This window comes from Dipodomys merriami, unplaced genomic scaffold (genome assembly GCF_024711535.1).
Source record: "Dipodomys merriami isolate MVZ:Mamm:240054 unplaced genomic scaffold, mDipMer1.0.p SCAF_3, whole genome shotgun sequence".
NCBI classification, from domain to species: domain Eukaryota; kingdom Metazoa; phylum Chordata; class Mammalia; order Rodentia; family Heteromyidae; genus Dipodomys; species Dipodomys merriami.
The window spans coordinates 24,577,130-24,598,198 of NW_027204492.1; the positions used below are offsets into that span (position 1 = coordinate 24,577,130).

The following is a 21,069-nucleotide window of genomic DNA, read 5'->3' on the forward strand; positions in this document are numbered from 1 at the left end:
TTTTTTTTTTCTAATCTTCATTGGGGTCAAGACAATGGTCTCTTTATGCAAAATGCCAATAAAACTACTTAGTGAATTAGTCACAAAGCCACATCATGTGATACTCACATTAAAACATAAAACAACCTATCTATCCATCAATCATAATGCTCAGGCTCTGACCCTATTCCATTTTCATTCTGCCTTGACTAGTTATGTGAGGTTTTTCTTTGATGTATAGAGTGATGAGTGGTTAAGATCATAGGTCTTGAAATTACAAATACTATGTGACTTTAGAAAAATGGCTTAACTTCACTAAGCATCAGGATCCTCATCTGAAAAAAACGAAGGTGGTCTTAGGACCTACATTGAAATAATCATGAGATGATGAAATCAAAGACGACATAATCGATTTCATATATTTCATGATGACATAGAAAACACTACATTTCTTCTCTATTTTGTACTTGAATCAAGCACTGTAGGGAATGGAGATGTCTAAGATGTGATCCTTGTGCTCAAGAAGGTAAAAGAGGTTGAACAGATGTGGCATGTAATAAAACTTTCTGAATGGTTCTATATCTGTGCTGTTTAATATGAGAGTTTATGTTCATACATATCTGTTAAATATTTGGAATGTGGCTAGTGTTACTGAAGAGGCAGATTTTAAGTTTTATTTTAATTTGAATTAATTTAAATTTAAATAGTTACAGGTAGTGCGTGGGTATCACATTGTGTAGAATAATTAAAAGGGAAACAGGTAGAAAAAGACAGGAAGAAGGTACCAAGAACTACTTTATTCTTGTTTTTTTCCCCCTCTGGTTTGCCTTGATGGTAGATGATGGAGGTGATATAAGAGCAATAAAAAGAAGTCCCACTAGCATCAGTTGGGGTCTAACTGTAGCATAGGTTGAAGATCAGGAGAGAAAGGGACATAACTGTTGTTCTATTCAGGGCTAATCTGTAGCTCTGAAATAGCTCACTCAGCCTCTGTTTACAGAAGGCTTCTCTAGAGAAAGGTAAACTATATTATTTGCATGGGCAAAATTTCCTTAGATGCATGAAGGGACTGTTCCCTTGAAATTTATCTTATTTGTAATGATTTGGATATAAATTACCTCCTATGTCTAGTTGTGCTGTGTCTATTGCTCCTATCCAAGAACCATAATTTCCTTTAAATGAACAGCTTATTACACAAAATATATTTTGTGAAAAGAAAGAGTAATTGGGCTGGGAATGTGGCTTAGTGGTAGAGTGCTTGCCTAGCATGTATGAAGCCCTGGGCTCAGTTTCTTAGTACCACATACACAGAAAACGTCAGAAGTGGTGCTGTGGCTCAAGTAGTAGAGTGCTAGCCTTGAGCAAAAGAAGCTCAGGGACAGTGCTCAGGCCTTAAGTTCAAACTCCAGGACTGGCAAAAAAAGAAAGAGTATGCTACTTCAATTTCCTGGCAGCCTGATTTTCTTTCTCTGGTCCAGTAAGTCACTACATTAAGTTGTTTAGATCATCTCTCTCCAACTCTCTTTTCCAAGGGAAGATTCCAACAAGGGTGAGGAAACTATATGATAGCATTCACAATTTCCCCTGAGTTTTTTTTAAGAAAAAATTTTAAAGAATATTTTCCCCCCTGCATCACCTCTGGTAGACAGGTTAAAGCATAAAGTATAATCAAAAATGAAAGTGGTGGTAGAACCTCCAGAGATACTTTCTTCTACAAAGTTCAATTAGCTGTCAGGTACTTAAAAATGTGTTTACCTAGCATTTTCAAGGTATGTTACAGTTGCATTAAGGTTACAACTCTAAGTTTGCCTTATCTGAATCAACAAAGGAAGGACAGGGACATCATTTCCTATAGAGGAAATAAGTAATTTGAATAATATAACTACAAAATAAAACAAATGTTGCCAAATTGTGGATTTGCAAGTAAAATACCATGAGAAAGCAATACTGAAACATGAGTCATGAGCTGAAGCAATTAAAAAAAAAACAACAACAAATCAACTGGGCCAGGCACTGGTGGCTCAAGACTAACTACTCAGGAGGTTGAGATCTGAGAATTGCAATTCAAAGCCAGCCTGGAAAGGAAAGTTTGTGGGACTCATCTCCAATTAACCACCACAAAACCAGAAGTGGCGCTACAGCGCAAGTGATACCTGTCTTTAGCAAAAGAGCTCAGGGACAGTACTCAGGCCTTGAGTTCAAGCCCATGACTGACAGAAAAAGAAAAAGAAAAAAACAAAACAGTCAACTAGAAAACGAGGTTGTTTCATATTTAGGCCTGTGTATTTAAAACCATGATTGAACAAACGAACTAAAGTTGAAAAACCTTGTAAAACGAACCAAATCACATCACTGTTTCATTTGACTTGAGTTTCTGGTAAATAAAAACCATCACCTCTGTTCAGTAAAGATCAGTATTCAAACTGCAGAAAGAAGCCATGTGGAATTTTAAAAGAAAATTGAGAGTCTGTGTGATACTCCCAAATTTCACATAATTTCACATAATTTCAACTGCCTATGAAATTTGTATCCTGTGGGAAAATTTATTAGCAGTCAGTGGTTTGAAGTGTATTTCCTTTAGGTCCTCATTTCTGCACTAGCAAGTTATCATCAAAGAAATATAGTAACTTGAAAAACTGGTTCTCTATATCTTGAACAAGACTATTATTACCTATTGTTATTTTTTTTTTTTTTTGGGTCCGGTTGTGGGGCCTGAACTCTGGGCCTGGGCGCTGTCCCTCAGCTTTTCAGCTCAAGGCTAGAGCTCTACCACTTGAGTCACAGCTCCACTTCCGGCTTTTTTCATTTTGCTTATGTGGTGCTGAGGAATCAAACCCAGGGCCTCAGGCATGCAAGGCAAGCGCTCTACCACTGAGCCGTCTTCCCAGCCCTACCTATTGTTATTTAAAAATGGAATAGGCCAATAATAATTTTATGCATGTTTTCCTTAAAGATTTTCTGGTGTGCCTTCTATTGGACTTAGATCAACTAATTTCAGAAGTTTGTCCACTGTAACACTTACTGACTACTACTACCCTATACTCATAAAGTGTAACAAGAACAGCAGTTAATTAGATGTACTTAAATATATACAGAACTATTATAGCTCATAGAATAATCTGTGGCCAAGAGTTAGCTAGTTACCTAGTTTTCATTTCCATAGTGAAATGATTTGTTTCTATTGACTTGAAAATTTCAAGGTGACTTGCAAAATTTAATTTCTACTAGAATGACTTTTCCTTCAGTCTGACATGTAAAGACAACACACTACTTAATCCAGAGCTTTTCTATATAGTTATCTCTCTTTAGGACTTGATTTTTGAGGTGTTCAGTCTCAAAATTGCTTGTCAGTGTGTTGGAAGAAGTAGATATTTTTCTTTCTTTCTCCACCTAATGACAATCTGCATTTCTGATTTATGTCTAGGCCATTCATTATCTACTGGCTGAGAAGTATGTTACTAATGAAAAGCAGGTAGGAGTCATGCTGTCCTATCCAGGTTTAAATGAATCTTTAAGATGGCACAATCAAACAGATATGCAAAATAGGCCATTAATGCATCATTAAGCTTACAAATTTAAGCAAAATCAAGGAATACAGAAATTTTGTTTTTTTTTGCTACTTATGTCTTAGCAACAAAGCAGATGTAGCATATACAGTATAGCATTAGGAATGTATAGGTACACGAATATTGAAAAAATTACCATAGTGTAAAAGGAGACTCCAAGCTTAGCTGTCATACTACTTGAATGATAAAACCATACCTGGGTAGATTGATATAAGTATCTTTCCAACATCTTTGAACTCCCCTATCCTTGGTTTGTGCTGCTTTGCCTAGATAAGAGCATGATTTTCATCATATAATAGACAAATTCCTAGAAAGAGTTGTGCTATTCAATTGGATGCATTCTTAAAATCATTTTTCCCTCTGTTGATGCCTAGATTATTTTATGTTTACTTCTGAAAATGCTCCTTCTAGCTTTCTCTGACAAATAGTTAATGATCTGTAAACAGCAAAATACACTAAGGGATTTCTGTTTTTCAGGGGAGAATAGATTTCTAATGTGAGTAATTAAGTATTAATAGCTTTTTATTGGCTGTGAATTTTCTGATACATAGATTTTTAAGGTAGAGTACAGCTGTGTTGGACAGTCAAAAGTATTGGAAGGAAGGGAAAGTTCAACAATAACAAATATTTTACTATTTAAACTAGTTCTTATTAATAAGGCAGGCCAAGAAATGTCCTGGGAAGACAAAAAAAGGCCAGTATAAAATAAAGTCACTCAAAGTAGGAAGTCAATATAATTGATGCTATGTTGCAGACTCAAAGCATCAAAGGCAGAGAGGGGTATCCATGGTTACAGCAAGGGTCTCACTGGACCAGAATAGAAAAAAAATGGACCAGCCTTACAAAAATGTATCTGTTCTTCATAAAAATGGGAGAAAAATTATTTAGCAAGAAGGATGGTGGTAGTTTCTTCAGTAGTTATTGAAATCCACATTTTTGTTTGGGATAGGGCACCCTGAAAGATTTTAGAAAGACTAGGTCTTTATAGGTATATATTAGATACAAATACGTTATAGTGAGAATACTCTAATTTGTTAAGCATTCCAGTTTAACCCTGTATGGATCTTATCAATGTTTGCAATATAGCATTCTTCTGCAAAGGTTGCAATGACTAGCACATTGATCAATTCTCTCTGCTTGTTGATGTGTATGAAAGCTTAGCAGTCTGGTTTCTGGGCTGGAAAGCATTTCTTTTGTGCTTGAAATCTGGAAAATGGACCACCATCTTGGTGGCTATATTGAATATTCACCTCATCCCTACTCCACAGATAAGTGACTTTGACACTCATAGCATTTCTGTTTATCTTATATTACATAGCATGTGCTAAAATGGTAACCAGTGACAGTGTAGACCTAATGAAAGGAGAGAAAACAGATCACAGAATTATTTCTTTTAAGGCCTAAGAAGCATCATTGTAGTATGGTTGTTTTCTCTCCTACCACTGTTTCCCACTAATGATACTAAAAAGGATTAACTTAAGCTTGTATTCCCCTTACCAATCACCTTCTCCCAGAAGTTTTCATCCTACCAGATGAGCATTTGAGGCTCATTTTTTATGTGAGGAAGGTTAGATCCCTGGTCTCCTTAGTGCCTTGAAGAAACACATGCAATTGTATTGGCTGCCCAATATCCAGACCAAGGAGGTCAGATAGTCAAAGAAAAAGGGAGTAGTGTATGAAGAAAGTGCTTCTGGCTAGTGGGTGAGACTTTCAGGTTCCTTATATATCATTTCTTTTACATCAATGTAAAAAATCTGTTCTTCTTCCTCACAGCATTTATATCCTCTGAATTTTAGTTTGGTGATTTTCATGTCTACCCCATTTTCTAGGTTGGGAATTTACTTCTTCTCTGGAGAAGTAACATAGTAGAGCTGCTTCCTCCTCATAGAAGGCTTGTAAAAAGGCAAAGAAAGGGGAAGAAGGTTGCATGATGATGGAAGATGTTTTGGCTTGTGACAAAGAGTTCAAAACTGCTGGTATTTCTCATTCCAATCCTTTTCATTTTAAAAGACATTTCTCTTGCCTATAGCTTCTAACTATGTTTTAACACACAAGCTTTCCCTGTGAATCTTAGCTTAAAAATATGTCTTCTATACTGGGGAATTTGAATCTTTGGACTCCCTTCAGCTCTCAATGCAACATTACAGGTGTCCTTACCACTGAAGACATTGCAGTTAGATAGGGCAGGGCTAGTAGGCCAGCTTCCTCAGGTTGGATTGAATTTCTAAGCTCCTAGTCAATCTACTCCCTTTGACCATTTCCCTCCCTCCCTCCCTCCCTCCCTCCCTCCCTCCCTCCCTCCCTCCCTCCCTCCCTCCCTCCCTTCCTTCCTTCCTTCCTTCCTTCCTTCCTTCCTTCCTTCCTTCCTTCCTCTTTCTTACTTTCTTTCTCAAATTTCTTATGCTCTTCTTTCCAATTTCCATGGCATTCATTTTTTCTTGCTGATAGCAATCTATGCATATTCATCTACAATCTTCCAGGTAGGAGTAGTTGAGGTAAGAGCTTGTCTGAAATCTCTGTAAAAACACTAACATAGCTGGGTGCCTGTGGCTCATGCCTATTCAGGAGGCTGAAATCTGAGGATCATGGTTAAAAGCCAGCCCGGGCAGGAAAGTCTGTGAGACTCTTGTCTCCAATTAACCACTAGAAAACCAGAAGTGGAGATGTGGCTCAAGTGGTAGAGAGCTAGCCTTGAGTTGAAGAGCTCAGAGGAGAGTGCCCAGGCCCAGAGTTCAAGCCCATGACTGATAAAAAACACAACAAAACACTAGCACAATAGCTTTGACCAGCCAAAACCCAGCAAGTATAGGAAGGAATGCTATGTCAAGAGTTATTTAAAGGAAAGTGGGCCACAACTTCTCTTTTCTTAGTAGAAATTTTCTGGGTAGTGGTCTATCTTCAACTCGTATCTCAGTTTTGTGTAAGAAATTTTTCTTAAGTATGGAAATTACCTAGGTTATACTAATACAAAATTCTAATCATAAGTGGTTCTTGGAATTTGCTACCCTCAGTCTTCTAGAATAGGAAGTTTGAACAATAGCACTCCTTTAAGGGTCCACAAAGACAATACAACAGTTCTGGTCAAGTAATATCTATCCAGTAGATGGGTAACAGAAAATTAAGGCTGTTCAATGGATCACAGGAGACAAAGGTCAGATTTATAAACATACTGATTTTTTTAGTAATTAGTCACTTGTAGTTGATTTTTTATACCATTTGTGTATTTCAGGTAGTTTTGTTGTCCAGTGTGCAGCCAGATACAATTGCTTGAGCAGAAGGACTGCACCTGGGACTCCTTAAAGCTTTGGCAAAGCATTAAAGCAACAGTATCATCTCATTCTTACATTCTACTTTATGAAACAATCATCTCTTATTGTTCAAATCAGAGAATAAATCCTATCTATCTTTGAGATGTCCACCCTTCAAATATTTGATGATATTTTAAAATACATTTTGCTACATGGGCTGGGAAGTTGGCTCAGTGGTAGAGCGCTTGCCTTGCATGCATGAGGCCCTGGGTTCGATTCCTCAGCACCACATAAGCAGAAAAAAAAAAGCCAGAAATGGCACTGTGGCTCAAGTGGTAGAGCGCTAGCCTTGAGCTGAAGAGCTCAGGGACAGCACCCAGGCCCAGAGTTCAGGCCCCACAACTGGACCAAAAAAAAAAAAAAAATATATATATATATATTCTGCTACAAATTTTTATAAGGAAAAATAATTTTACTTCTTGTGATTTGGGGATATAATGTAAAAATTGTTGACTGGTCCATGGAGGCATTTTTCAAGCACCTGTTTCATACCTTTAATCATTTCCCAAGGATTGCAGCAATTTATCCAATTAAATTTATTAATTTATCCTTCCTTCCTTCCTTCCTTCCTTCCTTCCTTCCTTCCTTCCTTCCTTCCTTCCTTCCTTCCTTCCTTCCTTCCTTCCTTCCTTCCTTCCTTCCTTCCTACCTTCCTTTCTTCATTCCTTCCTTCTCAGGATTGAACACAGGGCTTCATGCATCATACATGCCAGGCATGTGTTTTACCATTAAGCTGTACTTCTAGACTTTTCGTCAACTATTGAATATGCTATTCTCATAGTTCTTGTGTGTATAATTGTCTGAAACAAACATCAGGCCAAGGAAATGGAACAAAATAGTTTTTCAGCATCTGGAGGGTAAGTTTCCTTCCTGCTATTTTCTTTTCTTTTCTTTTCTTTCTCTTTCTTTCTTTCTTTCTTTCTTTCTTTCTTTCTTTCTTTCTTTCTTTCTTTCTTTCTTTCTTTCTTTCTTTCTTTCTTTCTTTTTCTTTCTTTCTTTCTTTCGTTCTTTCTTTCTTTCTTTCTTTCTTTCTTTCTTTCTTTCTTTCTTTCGTTCTTTCTTTTCTCTCTCTCTCTCTCTCTCTCTCTTTCGTGTGTGTGTGTGTGTGTGTGTGTGTGTGTGTGTGTGTGTGTGTGTGTGTGTGTGTGCCAATACTGTGGCTTGAACTGAGGACCTCCTTGGCTTTTTGCTTTTGTGGATGGTCACTCTACAACTTGAGCCATATCTAAACTTCAGCATTTTGCTGGTTAATTGGAGATATGAGTATCTTGGATCTGTTTGCCTTGCTTTCCTTTAACAGCAACCCTCGGATCTCAGCCTCCTGAGTATGTAGGATTCCAGGCATGAGTTACCTGTGCCTGGCTTTCTGTTATTTTCACATAGAATAAGATTCAATACTAATCATTAGCACCCAAAGAGTACATATGATTGTGTTTCTGTTTTTTTCTGAGAAAAGTGGTGGGATACAAACATTTGGAAATTAGAATTCAAATTTCTGTTCAAAGAACTATAATTTGATTATATTTATAGCACTCATTCATACAAGTACCGCTATGTATGCATGCATGCATGCATGCATGCATGTATGTATATGTGTATGCATGTATGCATGTATGTATGTATGTATGTATGTATGTATGTATGTATGTATGTATGTATGTATGTATATATATTTATTTATTTATTTTTGTCGGTCATGGGGCTTGAACTCTGGCCCTGGGTGTTGTCCCTGCATTCTTTCAGCTAAAGGCAAGCGCTTTACCACTTTAACCACAGAGCCACTTCTAGTTTTCTGGTGGTTAATTGGAGATGAGTCTTAGGGCTGGCTTTGAACCATGATCTTAGATCTCAGCATCCTGAATAGCTAGGAGTATAGGCGTGATTCATTGGTGCCTGGCCCACTATTTATTTTTTCTGAAGCAATGCCTAATATAATATAATTTTTTCTGAAGCAATGCCTGTTTTAGATGAGAAATGTTTGCTATGAAATCCTCTTTATTTGATTTTTTTTTGCCAAAGAATAGAGAGATTCTGCTTTTCAGTATTGGTTGTTTGAACTCATTTAAAAGAATTCAAAAAATTTCAGAGTACTTTTAAAATAAACTTCATTTCATATGCAAAATGTGAACAATACATCATAAAATTAGAACAAAGACAGTATTTGGAGCACCTTGGTCTTGACTAATGATTTCCAATTTAACCTTGGCAGTCTACTTATTGATTCTGCTATAAATGTTTCAAATGATAGTCTTTTTCAAAAACTCCATGTCTTTATCCTTCTCTTCCAAACATCTACATATATACACTATTTAATATGAACAAATTCTTTCCTTGAGAGAACTTATGGAACCTCGGTCAATAGTGGCCCAATTTAGTATAATATAAAATCAGTCTTATTGCTTGTTGTTGGTTTGGATCACAAATATATTTTCATATACCCCTTGAAGTATTTTTGAATTCTCTTTTGCATTCAAATATTTTAAAATGTCTCCTTCAGAAATTTCCTGATGAACTAATCTTGTCTGCATACTAGACTCATGGCTATATCTGGCATTTTCTATTTATTCCCAAACATCTAAGACAGGCTTCTTTATTCAATGGTTGGAAAATCAGTGTTACTGGATGATATAAGAAATAGACTGTAACAAAGACCAGAGACTCAAAGAAAATAAACTTTAGAACCAAATAAAATATGCTGTGAACACATAAAATATAAAATTAAGATGTAGGATGCAATTTTGAAATTTAGAATTCTGTGTGAATAACAGTTAGTACCTGGTGAATTCAACTTTTATCCAAAACTAATATGGGCTTGCTTCTTCCTTCTGTGATATGATGATCTTTTTTTAAAATATAGACTTAAAAAGGTGTAGCAGATAAACACAAAATTGCTGTAATGATCATTTCACTCCTAGATGTATATGTTTGTCTATGTATGTATGTATTATGTATGTTATCTCTCTCTCTCTCTCTCTCTCTCTCTCTCTCTCTCTCTCTCCATATCATCTATCATCACCAGTATGTGAAGCAAAAAGTTATTATGTACACTATCACAATATAAAGATTAAAAATGCAATAGAGCCAGGCATTGGTGGCGTAATCCTACCTACTCTGGAGGCTGAGATCTGAGGATTGTGGTTCAAAGCCAACCCAGCCAGGAAAGTCCATGAGACTCTTATCTCCAGTAAATTACCAGAAAACTGGAAGTGGTGCTGTGGTTCAAGTGGTAGAGCACTAGCATTGAGCTAAAGAGCTCAGAGACAGCACTCAGACTCAGAGTTCAAGCCCTATGACTGAAAAAAGATGCAATAGAACCCAAATAATCAAATTATATACTTTAAATGGTTGAATTGCATATGTGAATTATACCTTACCTCAACAAACTATAGAAAGTTATGTGAAAATAATCAGAAAATATATGCATTAAGTGTATACTATCAGTAATCATTAGGGAACTAAAAGTCACAATGAGATACAACATCATGCTAGTTAGAATGGTTATGACCAACCATTTTCTTTTCTTCACTTAAGAGTTCTGAGGAACTACTAAAGCCAAGGCCTTGTATATGATAGGCTGCCCTAAAATGGCTATTATGAATAAAACAAAAATATCAATTATGAAAAAGACAAGAAATAATAAATTCTGATAAGGTCATGGAAAAAAGATTATGTTCTTGTACTGTTGTTAGGATTATGAGCTTGTAAAGCTATTATGAAGAACATGGAAATTCCTGAAAAAAGAACGCAAAACAACAACAACAAACTAAATGTAGAGCTATCTAATCAAGCAATTTGTTATCTGGATATATGCAAAGGAAATGAAATTAGAATATCAAAGAGATACCAGAACACAATAATGCCAAGATATGGAATCAACCAAGTACCCATGGATGAATGGATAAAACATGTGGTATATATACCCAAGTGGAAATTGAAATGCAGTATTTTCCAGGTATAAGAAAGTATGAACTCCTGTTATGTGTGACCACATGGAGGAAACTGGAGAACATTATGCTGAGTGAAATAAGCCAGAAATAAAATGTTTTCTAACTCATTTGTAGAAGCTTAAATTTTTGATTACATAAAGGGTACCAAAATAGAGTTGTGAGGGAGGTCTGATATTTTATAATACAATAGAGCAATTTTTTATAAAAATTATGCATTTCAAAGGCAGTACTCAGAGGCAAGTTTATAGCTCTGAATTACTTCATCAAAAAATTGGACAGACCTGAAACCAACAATTTAATGAGGCACCTACTCCTTGAAAAAGAGCAATAAGCTAAACTCCAATCCACTAGACAGAAAAAAATAATTAAAATTAAATCAGAATTAAATGAATTAGAATCAAATGCAAATCAAGACAACATTGAGATTTCACCTTATCCCAGTTAGAATGGCTATAGTCAAGAAATCTAGTAACAACACATGCTAGAGTGGATGTGGCCAAAAGGGAACCCTACTGCATTGTTAGTGGGACTGTAAATTTGTTCAACCACTTTTGGAAAGTAATATGGAGGTTCCTCAAAAGACTCCACATAGAGCTTTCCTATGACCCAGCAATCCCACTTTTTGGGCATTTACACAAATGATCACAAATAAGGCCATACTAAAGCTACCAGCACAACTATGTTTATTGCAGCATTATTTACCATAGCTAAGATATGGAACCAACCCAGATGCCCCTCAGTAGATGAATAGATCAAGAAAATGTGATATATATATATATATATATATATATATATATATATATATATATATATATATATATATTAGGATTCTATGCCTCCATTAGGAAGAATGACCACCCCATTTGTTAGGAAATTGAAAGACTTGGGAAAAAATTATACTAAGTGAACCAAGCCAGCCCAAAGAAACATAGGTCCCATGCTTTCTTTTATTTGCGATAACTAGTATATGTCTAGGATAATCTTACCAGACAAGTAGAAAAGGTCAAAAGCTATGTACATATGACCATATAAGATGGTGCTAAGGGGAATGAACCCCAAGATAGGAATACAAGAGGTTTTATCTTTGTTGCTGTTGTTTTTAATATACTTATACTGTACTATGCGATTTCTTTTGTTTCTTTCCTATGTTCTTCCCCTATGGAAAGACCCCTGTTTTCACTGTGTTTGATTCTGGTGCCCTGCATCTTGTAAATGCATTTTTCTAATTTGGGGAGGGGAAGGGAAATAACAAAATGTGAAACAAGGATACAGGTCCTAGGGACTGAACTCAGGGCCTGGGCACTGTCCCTGAGTTTATTTTTGCTCAAGACTATTACTCTACCACTTGAGCCATAGTGTCATTTCTGGCTTTTTCTGTTTATCTGGTACTGAGGAATTGAATCCTGGGCTTTGTACAGGCTAGGCAAGCACTCTACCACTAAGCCACATTCCCAGCTCTCTATGGATCATTTAAAGAATGTAGAATGTGTATTTCCTTAGTGATCATTGAAAAATGGCTGTAGAAACAGCCTGCAGAAACAGAAACATGGGACCCATCTTTGACTCTTTACATTCAAAAATGTCATCTAATCCATCAGCACATTCTGTGAATTTACTACTAAAATATATCCTAAATACAATGGCTCTGATTTACCTCCATCATTCTAACTCTAATATGGGCTTCTATTCTCTGCCACATGGGTTTTCTTCCTGTTCCTCAAAGCACTCCAGGATTGTTCCTGTTACAGTATTTTTGCATTTATCATTTACTTAATACTCTTCCGTTAGATTTTTTGCATAGTTGCCTTCTCTCATCATTCAGATCTCTAATTGTAGTATTACCTGCTTAAAGGTATTTCTCTGAGTCCTCCCTCTACCCCCAAGCTCCCAGTTTAAAACAGTCATCTCTAACCATAAGCCATTATGTCTTATAACACCCAAGAGCTGTATCAGTCGAGAAATTAGTCTTTTATTATATCAGGTCATCAATCTGATTACATATTTACTCTTTGTCTCCATCCAACAGGATGTAACTTCCTAGAAGGTAGGAATTCTGCCATGTTTCCTGTATTATTTCCCTGGTATTATAGAACCTGAATATTTGTTCTCTACAAAAGTTGTACATGTTAAAGATTGAAATTAATCTGACCACATAATATCAACCTAGTAGCTGTTTCAGAAAAAAATTCACAGTAAGGTTTTGTTTTTGGGAACATCTTTTCCTTTTAGATGTGGAATACAACTAAGCATCCTAGTTATTTATTCATGTCAGTTGAGTCTCAGGATGCTGAAATTTTACTTTATATTAAGGTTTTTCAGCTTTTGCATGGTGATGTAGAGGACTTGTAAATAATTAACCTGTTTAGGTTTGCCAGGTGAACCCAAGAAAATCTTAATTGAACAGATGGGCTTCATTCGTTCAACTGGAAGGCTATCAGATGGTTTGACTTTGTCAGATTAAAAATAGTGAGCTCCTTTAGATAAGTTCTTCTAGGGAAGAGACTTTCATAGTTCTCCTAAGGATCTGGAAATCCGGTGTGATGTTAATTACCCTGATGTTGTCTGAGAGAGTTGGCAGCCTCAAGGAGAACTGAGACTGAACCCCCTTAGGCTTTCTGGGCTGTGAAATGCTCTCATAAGCAAGTAGGTTATGTGGGAGGACAAACAGAGTTAGGCTAATAATATCCATATGGTTGGTTACTTCCGGCAGATGGCTTGCATGCCACCTTGGAAGATGCCTGGAGTTGCTAGGTGGTCTTCAAGGGCAGCTCAAAATCATGATTGTTGAAATAGTTGAATCTGTAGGCCACAAAGGAATGACTAAAGATGGACTGACTAGGACATGAGACCAGCAGCAATATTTAATAATTATAAGTAGGAATGTGATCTGGAGGCTGGTGTGAAGTTACAAATTAGCTTCCTCGCTCTTTCTAAAGCTAGAGTAAACAATCCATGTCTTACACTGAGATAGCAAATATTTTCTTATTTCCAAGAAATACTCTTCATATCTTTATGGAGGCTTGTCTGGAAAGCCTTTGCATATCAGTGTATAAATATGTAGATACATACATATATGCATATATACATACATTTGTGAAGTTGAGGATTTAATTCAGGGCCTTATGCTAGGAAAGCTCTTTACCATCACCAAGCTACAGCCACAACACCTTATTATTTAGATTAACTGGTTGATTGAATTTTGGCCTATATTTTGGCTTGAACTTAGGGCCTCATACTCTTACTTAGCTATCATTTAGCTTTTTTGTTCACTTGAACTATAGCTCAACTTCTGACTTTTTGGTAGTTAATTGGATTACCATTTTTCTGCTTGGTCTGGCTTCAAACTGCATTCCTTAATCTAAGGAATGTGAGTAGCTAGGATTATAAGTGTGAGCCACTGGTCCCTGGCTCCATAGCACCTTTAATATTTTATTTTGAGGAAGTGGCGCTGTGGCTCAAGCAGTAGAGCGCTTGCCTTGAGCTGAAGAGCACAGGGACAGCGCTCAGGCCCACAGTTCAAGCCCCACGACCCACCCAAAAAAAATTATTTTGAGATAAGCTCTTGCTATTTTGCACAGGTTGGCCTGGAACTCTTGATTTTCCTGCCTCAGCTTCTGCAATGCTGGCTTTCAGTTGTGTGCCATAATCTACAGCCTTTATATTTTAATCACTCAGTTTCTGTAACCTTTACCTATGATCTCCTGGGATTTGTAGAGCCTTTTATCTTTTAAAGAGCTTTTGTGATATTAGCCTCTCATTAACCCCATAAGGAAAGAAGAACAAAGAATAGTCTCCTTGATAAATGAGAAAATTGGTGCCAAATCTTCCTTGCCCAAAGAAAAACATTGGGGAATGTGGAACTAAAAGTAATTTTCATTTTTCCTATTTTAGCCTCATTCATAGCATAACCTTTAGCATGACAGAAAGAATATCAAACCATGTATAGGGATTTGTTGTGTTTATGAAATTCATTCTAGTTTAATGAATGACTTCTTTTCCTTTGCCTTTTTATTCAGATTCCTTTGAAGTTGTCAGAGCATACAAAATTTCTTTTAAAGAAGATAGAGTTGTGCTTTTCTAATTGATCTATCAAAGAGAATGAAGGCACAGATCAACTAGGCAATGATGCCTTAACATGTGCTGCATTAGACGCTTGATTGATTCATGCAGAGAACCCCATGTTTCTGTAAATACTAGAGAGTCAAGTCCTAGTTCACAATATCATCTTGTTTCAGTTTTCTCCTGCATAAATGATAACACCTATTTTGGCTACATATCACAATTGCTTTATTGCTTGACTATGGTAATGTATGTGAATGTGGTTGAAAATATGACAGTCCATGAGTTCCTATAGGAAAGGACTTTTATTTTATCTATGGTAAATCATTAATCCTTCTACAAGTCACCATGAAGCAAGCCCATAAATTGCTTCATGTTTCAAAATAGCTCCATGGAAATAAACACCAATCAGCTTATCTGGAGGGGTAATCATATACTCATAATTATATGAAATTTGTATATTTTAAGCCAATATAGTTCCCCAAATAACCTCCAATGATGGTGAAGAAGGTATTTACAGATACTTTAGACACAAGGTAGAATTTAATTTGTGTATAGAGATGTATGGATTGTCTGTGTTTAAAATAATGATGAATAAATAATGGAATCTAAAGCATTATTATTTACTTGCCTCTACCACACTTTCTCATATTAGCTGTGTTTTCAGTTATGTGCTTATGTTGTCAGGTCAATCTGTGCTTTCTTGGAGATTGTCCTTTCCACCCTGCTGAAACATGCCTGCAAGGAAGCTCCGTGGTACTATATGAACCTTTGGCTGCTGAGGGAAATCCAACAGATGTCTCAATATCTATCTCTTCCAGAGACCTATTTGTCCAAGCTTCAGCATTCTTACTTTTTGGCTACTGCTCCTTCTCTAGTCTTGACTTACAAGGTCTTTAATGCATAATGATATTGGGAAGTAAGACTTTGTTGATAAGATAGCCATGTAAACACACTGGAAGACAGTTTTTATTTTCCTTCCTTCCTTCTTTCCTTCCTTCCTTCTTTCTTTCTTTCTTTCTTTCTTTCCTTCCTTCCTTCCTTCCTTCCTTCCTTCCTTCCTTCCTTCCTTCCTTCCTTCCTGCCTTCCTGCCTTCCTGCCTTCCTGCCTTCCTGCCTTCCTGCCTTCCTGCCTTCCTGCCTTCCTGCTTGCCTTCTCTCTCTCTCTCTCTCTCTCTCTCTCTCTCTCTCTCTCTCTCTCTCTCTCTCTCTCTCTCTCTCTCTCTCTCTCTCTCTCTCTCCCTCTGTGTTGGTAGTAGGGTTTGAACTTAGGGCTTCAAACTCTTTCTTGTTCTGGCTTTTTTTATGGCTAATTGGAGATGAGTCTTACAGACTTTTCTGTTCTGGCTGGTTTCAAACTATGATTATCAGATCTCAGGCTCCTGAACAGCTAGGTATAGAGGCGTGAGCCACTGGCACCTAGTTTAGCTCTTACTTTCTAAGATTGCTGAATAGTATGTAAAGCAGATGTCTCTGACCTTCCAATGCTTCCTGATAACTTTTCTATTGCACTTGCTGTTATATGTTCCTTTGTGTATGGCTTGACTATGTCTTTAAATATCTTCCCACATCCTTTGGGTCTTTAAATGAATACTATTTGGTTATAGTTACTTAGATATATTGTCTGGAAGGATTTCAAATTCCTCATAAATTTGGTGAGAAAAAATTAACAAAAGAATTTGTATCTTTTGGTGTGTCATAACGTTAGGGTTTGGAGGAAGAAGTCACAAATGTATTATGTATGTGACACAGTTGCAATGCATTTTAAAATTACAGGTGAACATTTTTGGTCCTGTCAAACTATCAACATACTCTGCACAGGTGCATTTGTAAAAAGATTTTTGTCTTTTTCTCATATACTTCAAAAATCTTCTTATGGATAAGCAATAGTGAAGAAATGTGGACTCCAAATTAAAATACACTGTGTATGTACATGCTGTGTGTGATTCTGAAAGTGTAAGCAGAATATAAACACTATAAGCGTAGACTACTTCCCCAATCATCCTTTCACTGCCTAAATTAAAAAATATTAAATGATGGAAAGGCAGTCAAAAGGGTGTTGAGAAAAAAATGAAGAAGAAAGAATAATTAAAAGAAACTAAATCCTGGGAGTTGAGGAGAAAAAAAGGCTGTTGTGATGAGACAAAACACTTATTCATGAGTTAGTTCCCATGTGCATTGTGGGTCTTACAGTGTCTGAAACTCAAAACCAAGATAACTCCCTCAGTGGTCTCATGATGAAAGCCAATTCTTCTGTCCTGCCTATGGTTGAAGGGCAAATCTCCAGTTACCCAACTCCTCACTTTTTATCCCTGAAACTCTCTTCTGTGAAGAGATGTTTATGTATTTGGATATCTTAATAATTTTAGTGATTTGTAGGTGGAGAGAATTTTGCAATTGTTTTTTTCTCTTGTCACTGGTACTTTGTAGAATGAATGTGCATCAGGTTAAATTTCCAAAACCAAATGGAGAATGATCATTTTGGTGTAGTTTTCTAAATCATAGTTGCATTTCTCTGAGCAATGACAATAAAATTGTTGACTTTGAATTTTTTTTTTTAGCATGTGTGCCTCTGCTTCTGGTTGGGATATTTGGTTTTGGAGATGCTGTCTAAGGAAATCAGTTTTCAAGTCAAGAGGGTTGATAGTAATATTCCAGATGTCTCTACCAGCTGCATGTATTTTGCTCAGTCCCTGTCTGCCTTTCCTGATGAACAGGTTCCTCTGTGCCAGTGACTTTATATGATTTTAAGATGACAGGTAAGAAAAGCTTAGAAAAATGAGAGAAACAAAGGAATCATTTAAAAACACTGTCATTTTAATGGCAGCCTTGCTTGAGATGAGTAAAAATGTCTGCAGGGCAATTAGAAAAGATTTTTATTTTATTTATTTCTCTCTCTTAGTGGAAAAGAAAACTATAGGGGTAGCCCTAGGCTATCTTATGTTATTACTATTTGGTCTCCGTGGTTTCAGTATGAAGTGAAAAATGAGAACTGAGTTGATATTATGTTTGTAAATGTTGTTTGTGATCTTGTTTCATTATTTAAAATTCAGAAGGCAAGCCATCAAAGCATCTCACTTCTTATATGTGGAGGAGTTACATTTTTTAAACTGCCTTGGTATTTTTGTATGTGTCTGTGCTGGTCCTGGGGCTTGAATTCAGGGACTGTGCGCTGTTCCTAAGCACTTTTTTGCTCAAGGCTAGTGCTCTACCACTTGAGCTACAGATCCACTTCTGGCTTTTTAGTGGTTGATTGGAGATAAGACTTTCCTGCCTGGGCTGGCTATGAACCTTTATCCTCAAATCTCAGCCTTCCTAGTAGATAGGCATGAGCCAGATGTGTCCAAGTCCCTTGATGTTTTGAGATTGCCGAAGATTTGGGGTGAAGGAACATGACTGTGGCAGACAAGTCCCTGAGTGAAGGACAATATACTCTTTCAGTCTGCCTCAATGCCCTTTGAGTTCAAGGAGTGGTGGAATAGAGGACATGGTAAGAAAAAGTGGCTTTAGGACCAACAGGATGGATGCCTATATGATATGAATACTCAGCACACTCTTTTTGGGTTTATATAACATTTTCGGTATAAGCTAAAAGTGTTGATTTTTCTGTACTGGTCAGTTTCTCTCTTAGATCAATTACCTTTATGTGCTACCCTGAGAGACCACGCCACAGATTCCTTAACGCTGTCACTAGTGACCATTTGGAAGAAGAAGTGAAATTCAGGAAATTCGATAATAATTTGCATTTCCTCATACTTAGAAATACTCATCTGCCTATCTAAGCAGATTTTCAAAACAACTCAATTTCCATATGAACAACTTGTTGGCGGCAAAGGTCAGTAGGAATTGGTGAGCATTAGAAACCACAAACCAATTAGAATGTACTAATACCTTTGCTCAGAATTGAATGTTGATGTAAATTGGCTCCAGTAATGTGATGCTTTTTTAAATGAAATCATCATCAAATGTATCAGAAGATAAAAGACACCAAAACCAGTGAGGGATGGGGTCTGGGAATAGATGCAATGACTATTCAGTCACATTATCAAGCTTTACTACTAATAAATCTTATCAGAGAACCTCCTTTTGCCTGAAGTATGGATGAATGGACCTTGATAGTGTAATGAGTATTGATGTCATCTATCACTATTTAAAGCACACCTTCTACTTGATAATCATTGTTGAAAGAAAAAATGCTTTCTACTGGAACATATATCTCTTATCAGAGGGTCCAAGTCTAGTGTTTTGATATCCTAAGTGGTCAATTAATTCATAGAGCAACTAGATGCCTATTGGGATGGATGGTGAACATAAGCTCTGTTGAAAGTTGATACCAAACCGATTATATTCTGACTATTCAGCAGATAGAAATCCCTGGATTCTGGTCTTGACAAATGTGAGTGCTTTCATGGGGCAGGGATTGTTCCAAAATTAGCACCTGGGACTAACATAATATGGAAACTCGAGTCCAGATTAATTTCAGAGGGTCCTTATATCATTTTGATGCTTCTAACAGATGGCCCTTATCCCCAGTTGGGGATTATGATCTCAGTAAACAGGTGTAAAGGTGAGATATGGATATCCCCCGCCACTGAGAATTCCTAAAAGTATCCAAAGACTAATATTTCTCTCCTTCAGGGAGTAAAAATAGTTTTTAGTTAATTGGTGTAATGTCAAGAAATACACTCTTCTTGATTTTCCATAAATAATTGGACAAATCTCATGATAATACACATAGAAATATATTCCTTACTGATTTATTAAAATAAGCTGGCTTAGAAACAACATCTGTTTACTATGAACCTTTGAGGAAAAATTAGTAATTACACCTGCCACCCAATAACTTGATTATTGGTTGGAGAAAGTGACTAAAATTTTCCTCACTACCTCACAAAGTGACTCTGGATCATTACCAAAAGTGGTTATGGTGGCTACAGCAGAAAGCAGTGGCAATGTATTGGATGGGTCTATTTTCTAATCCAAATGGATACATTTTTTTCTTGTTGAGGCAACTTAAAAATATTTGTGTTCTTAGCAATGTCAATGGACTTACAGAGCTTTATGAACTTATTAGTGAGCATTTTGCTGTTTCCCCAATCAGATTTGGCTTACAGGGGGCAGAGAGACTAAGTCTATGCAAGAAATTATAACAATTATAAGCTTCCTTGAAAATTATATTCTCACTATGTATATACTTGGAACAACTGTAATACATTTACATAGAAAACCTCTGTCTAAAATAGAATATGTAATTTCTTCTAGTCCATCATTTGTCTTAGTTTTGATCAATTATCTAACTTCCGCAAACCAGTGAGACATTAACAAAGCACTGTTTTTAGAAAAACTAGAAAAAAGAGATAGTATTTAGTTCATTCCCCTCATAATTCATGTAAGGGGATCACAGATGACATAAGTTAAATGACTTGTCCAAGGACAAGCAATCACTCTGCAGCACGATTTGGATTCAAATATATGTTAAAATTCAATGCTCTCAACATGCAACCTGTTACATCTCACATAAGCCTTAGTTCTAAAAAACAATGAATTAGATCACCAACTAAACCATAAAGTATTGAAGATACTCTCCTTTGATAACATTCTTATCTTTTCCCAACCCTCCATTAAAAGCACTCCGAATTTAAAAAAAGAATAAAAGAAAAAACAGCAGGCCCAATTAACTGCAAAGTACTTACTCTGAAAAATTCTTTTGTTGAACCAGAGTCCAGGGTCCCATATGCAATTTCAGTCTGCTTAGCTAAGTCTTCAGCACTCTCTATGGGAGAAACCATTCTCTCCACAGTCAGGAAAGCAGCAAGATTGGCAGTATAGGAAGAAATTATGATCAGGGTGAAGAACCACCAAACCCCTCCAACAATGCGCCCAGAGAGTGATCTACAAAATAAAAAAAAAACCCAGAGAGGCCAGGTGTCAGTTTAAGAAATCCTTATTTTTACTTCTGGAAAAAAAATGTTTTCAGTAAAGCTGATGAAGGAGAGAAGTAGATGAGGCAAGGGAATTAAAACATCAGACAAAAGTCACATATCATGATGGCATATGATGATGATGCATAAATAATGCTCTTCAGGATTATACAAGTTTTGCTCTAGTTTCGACCATAAATATCCCCTAAACATCCATGTGTTGAGGCTTGCTTGCCAGTCTGTTGGATTATTTGTAGGTTTTTTTAAAAGGTGGGGCTTAGGTAGGGAA

The 21,069-nt window shown here is 36.5% G+C and overlaps 1 protein-coding gene across 4 annotated transcripts in view; it reads right to left on the reverse strand.

Annotated features, from left to right (window-relative positions):
- Gria3 (glutamate ionotropic receptor AMPA type subunit 3) overlaps positions 1–21,069 on the reverse strand; it is a 288,699-nt gene that overhangs the window by 39,454 nt on the left and 228,176 nt on the right. For all 4 annotated transcript variants that reach the window (XM_070039784.1, XM_070039786.1, XM_070039785.1 and 1 more), the window contains exon 12: positions 20,553–20,751. In XM_070039784.1, the coding sequence (XP_069895885.1) occupies positions 20,553–20,751 (199 nt within the window). The remainder of the gene's footprint in view (positions 1–20,552; positions 20,752–21,069) is intronic.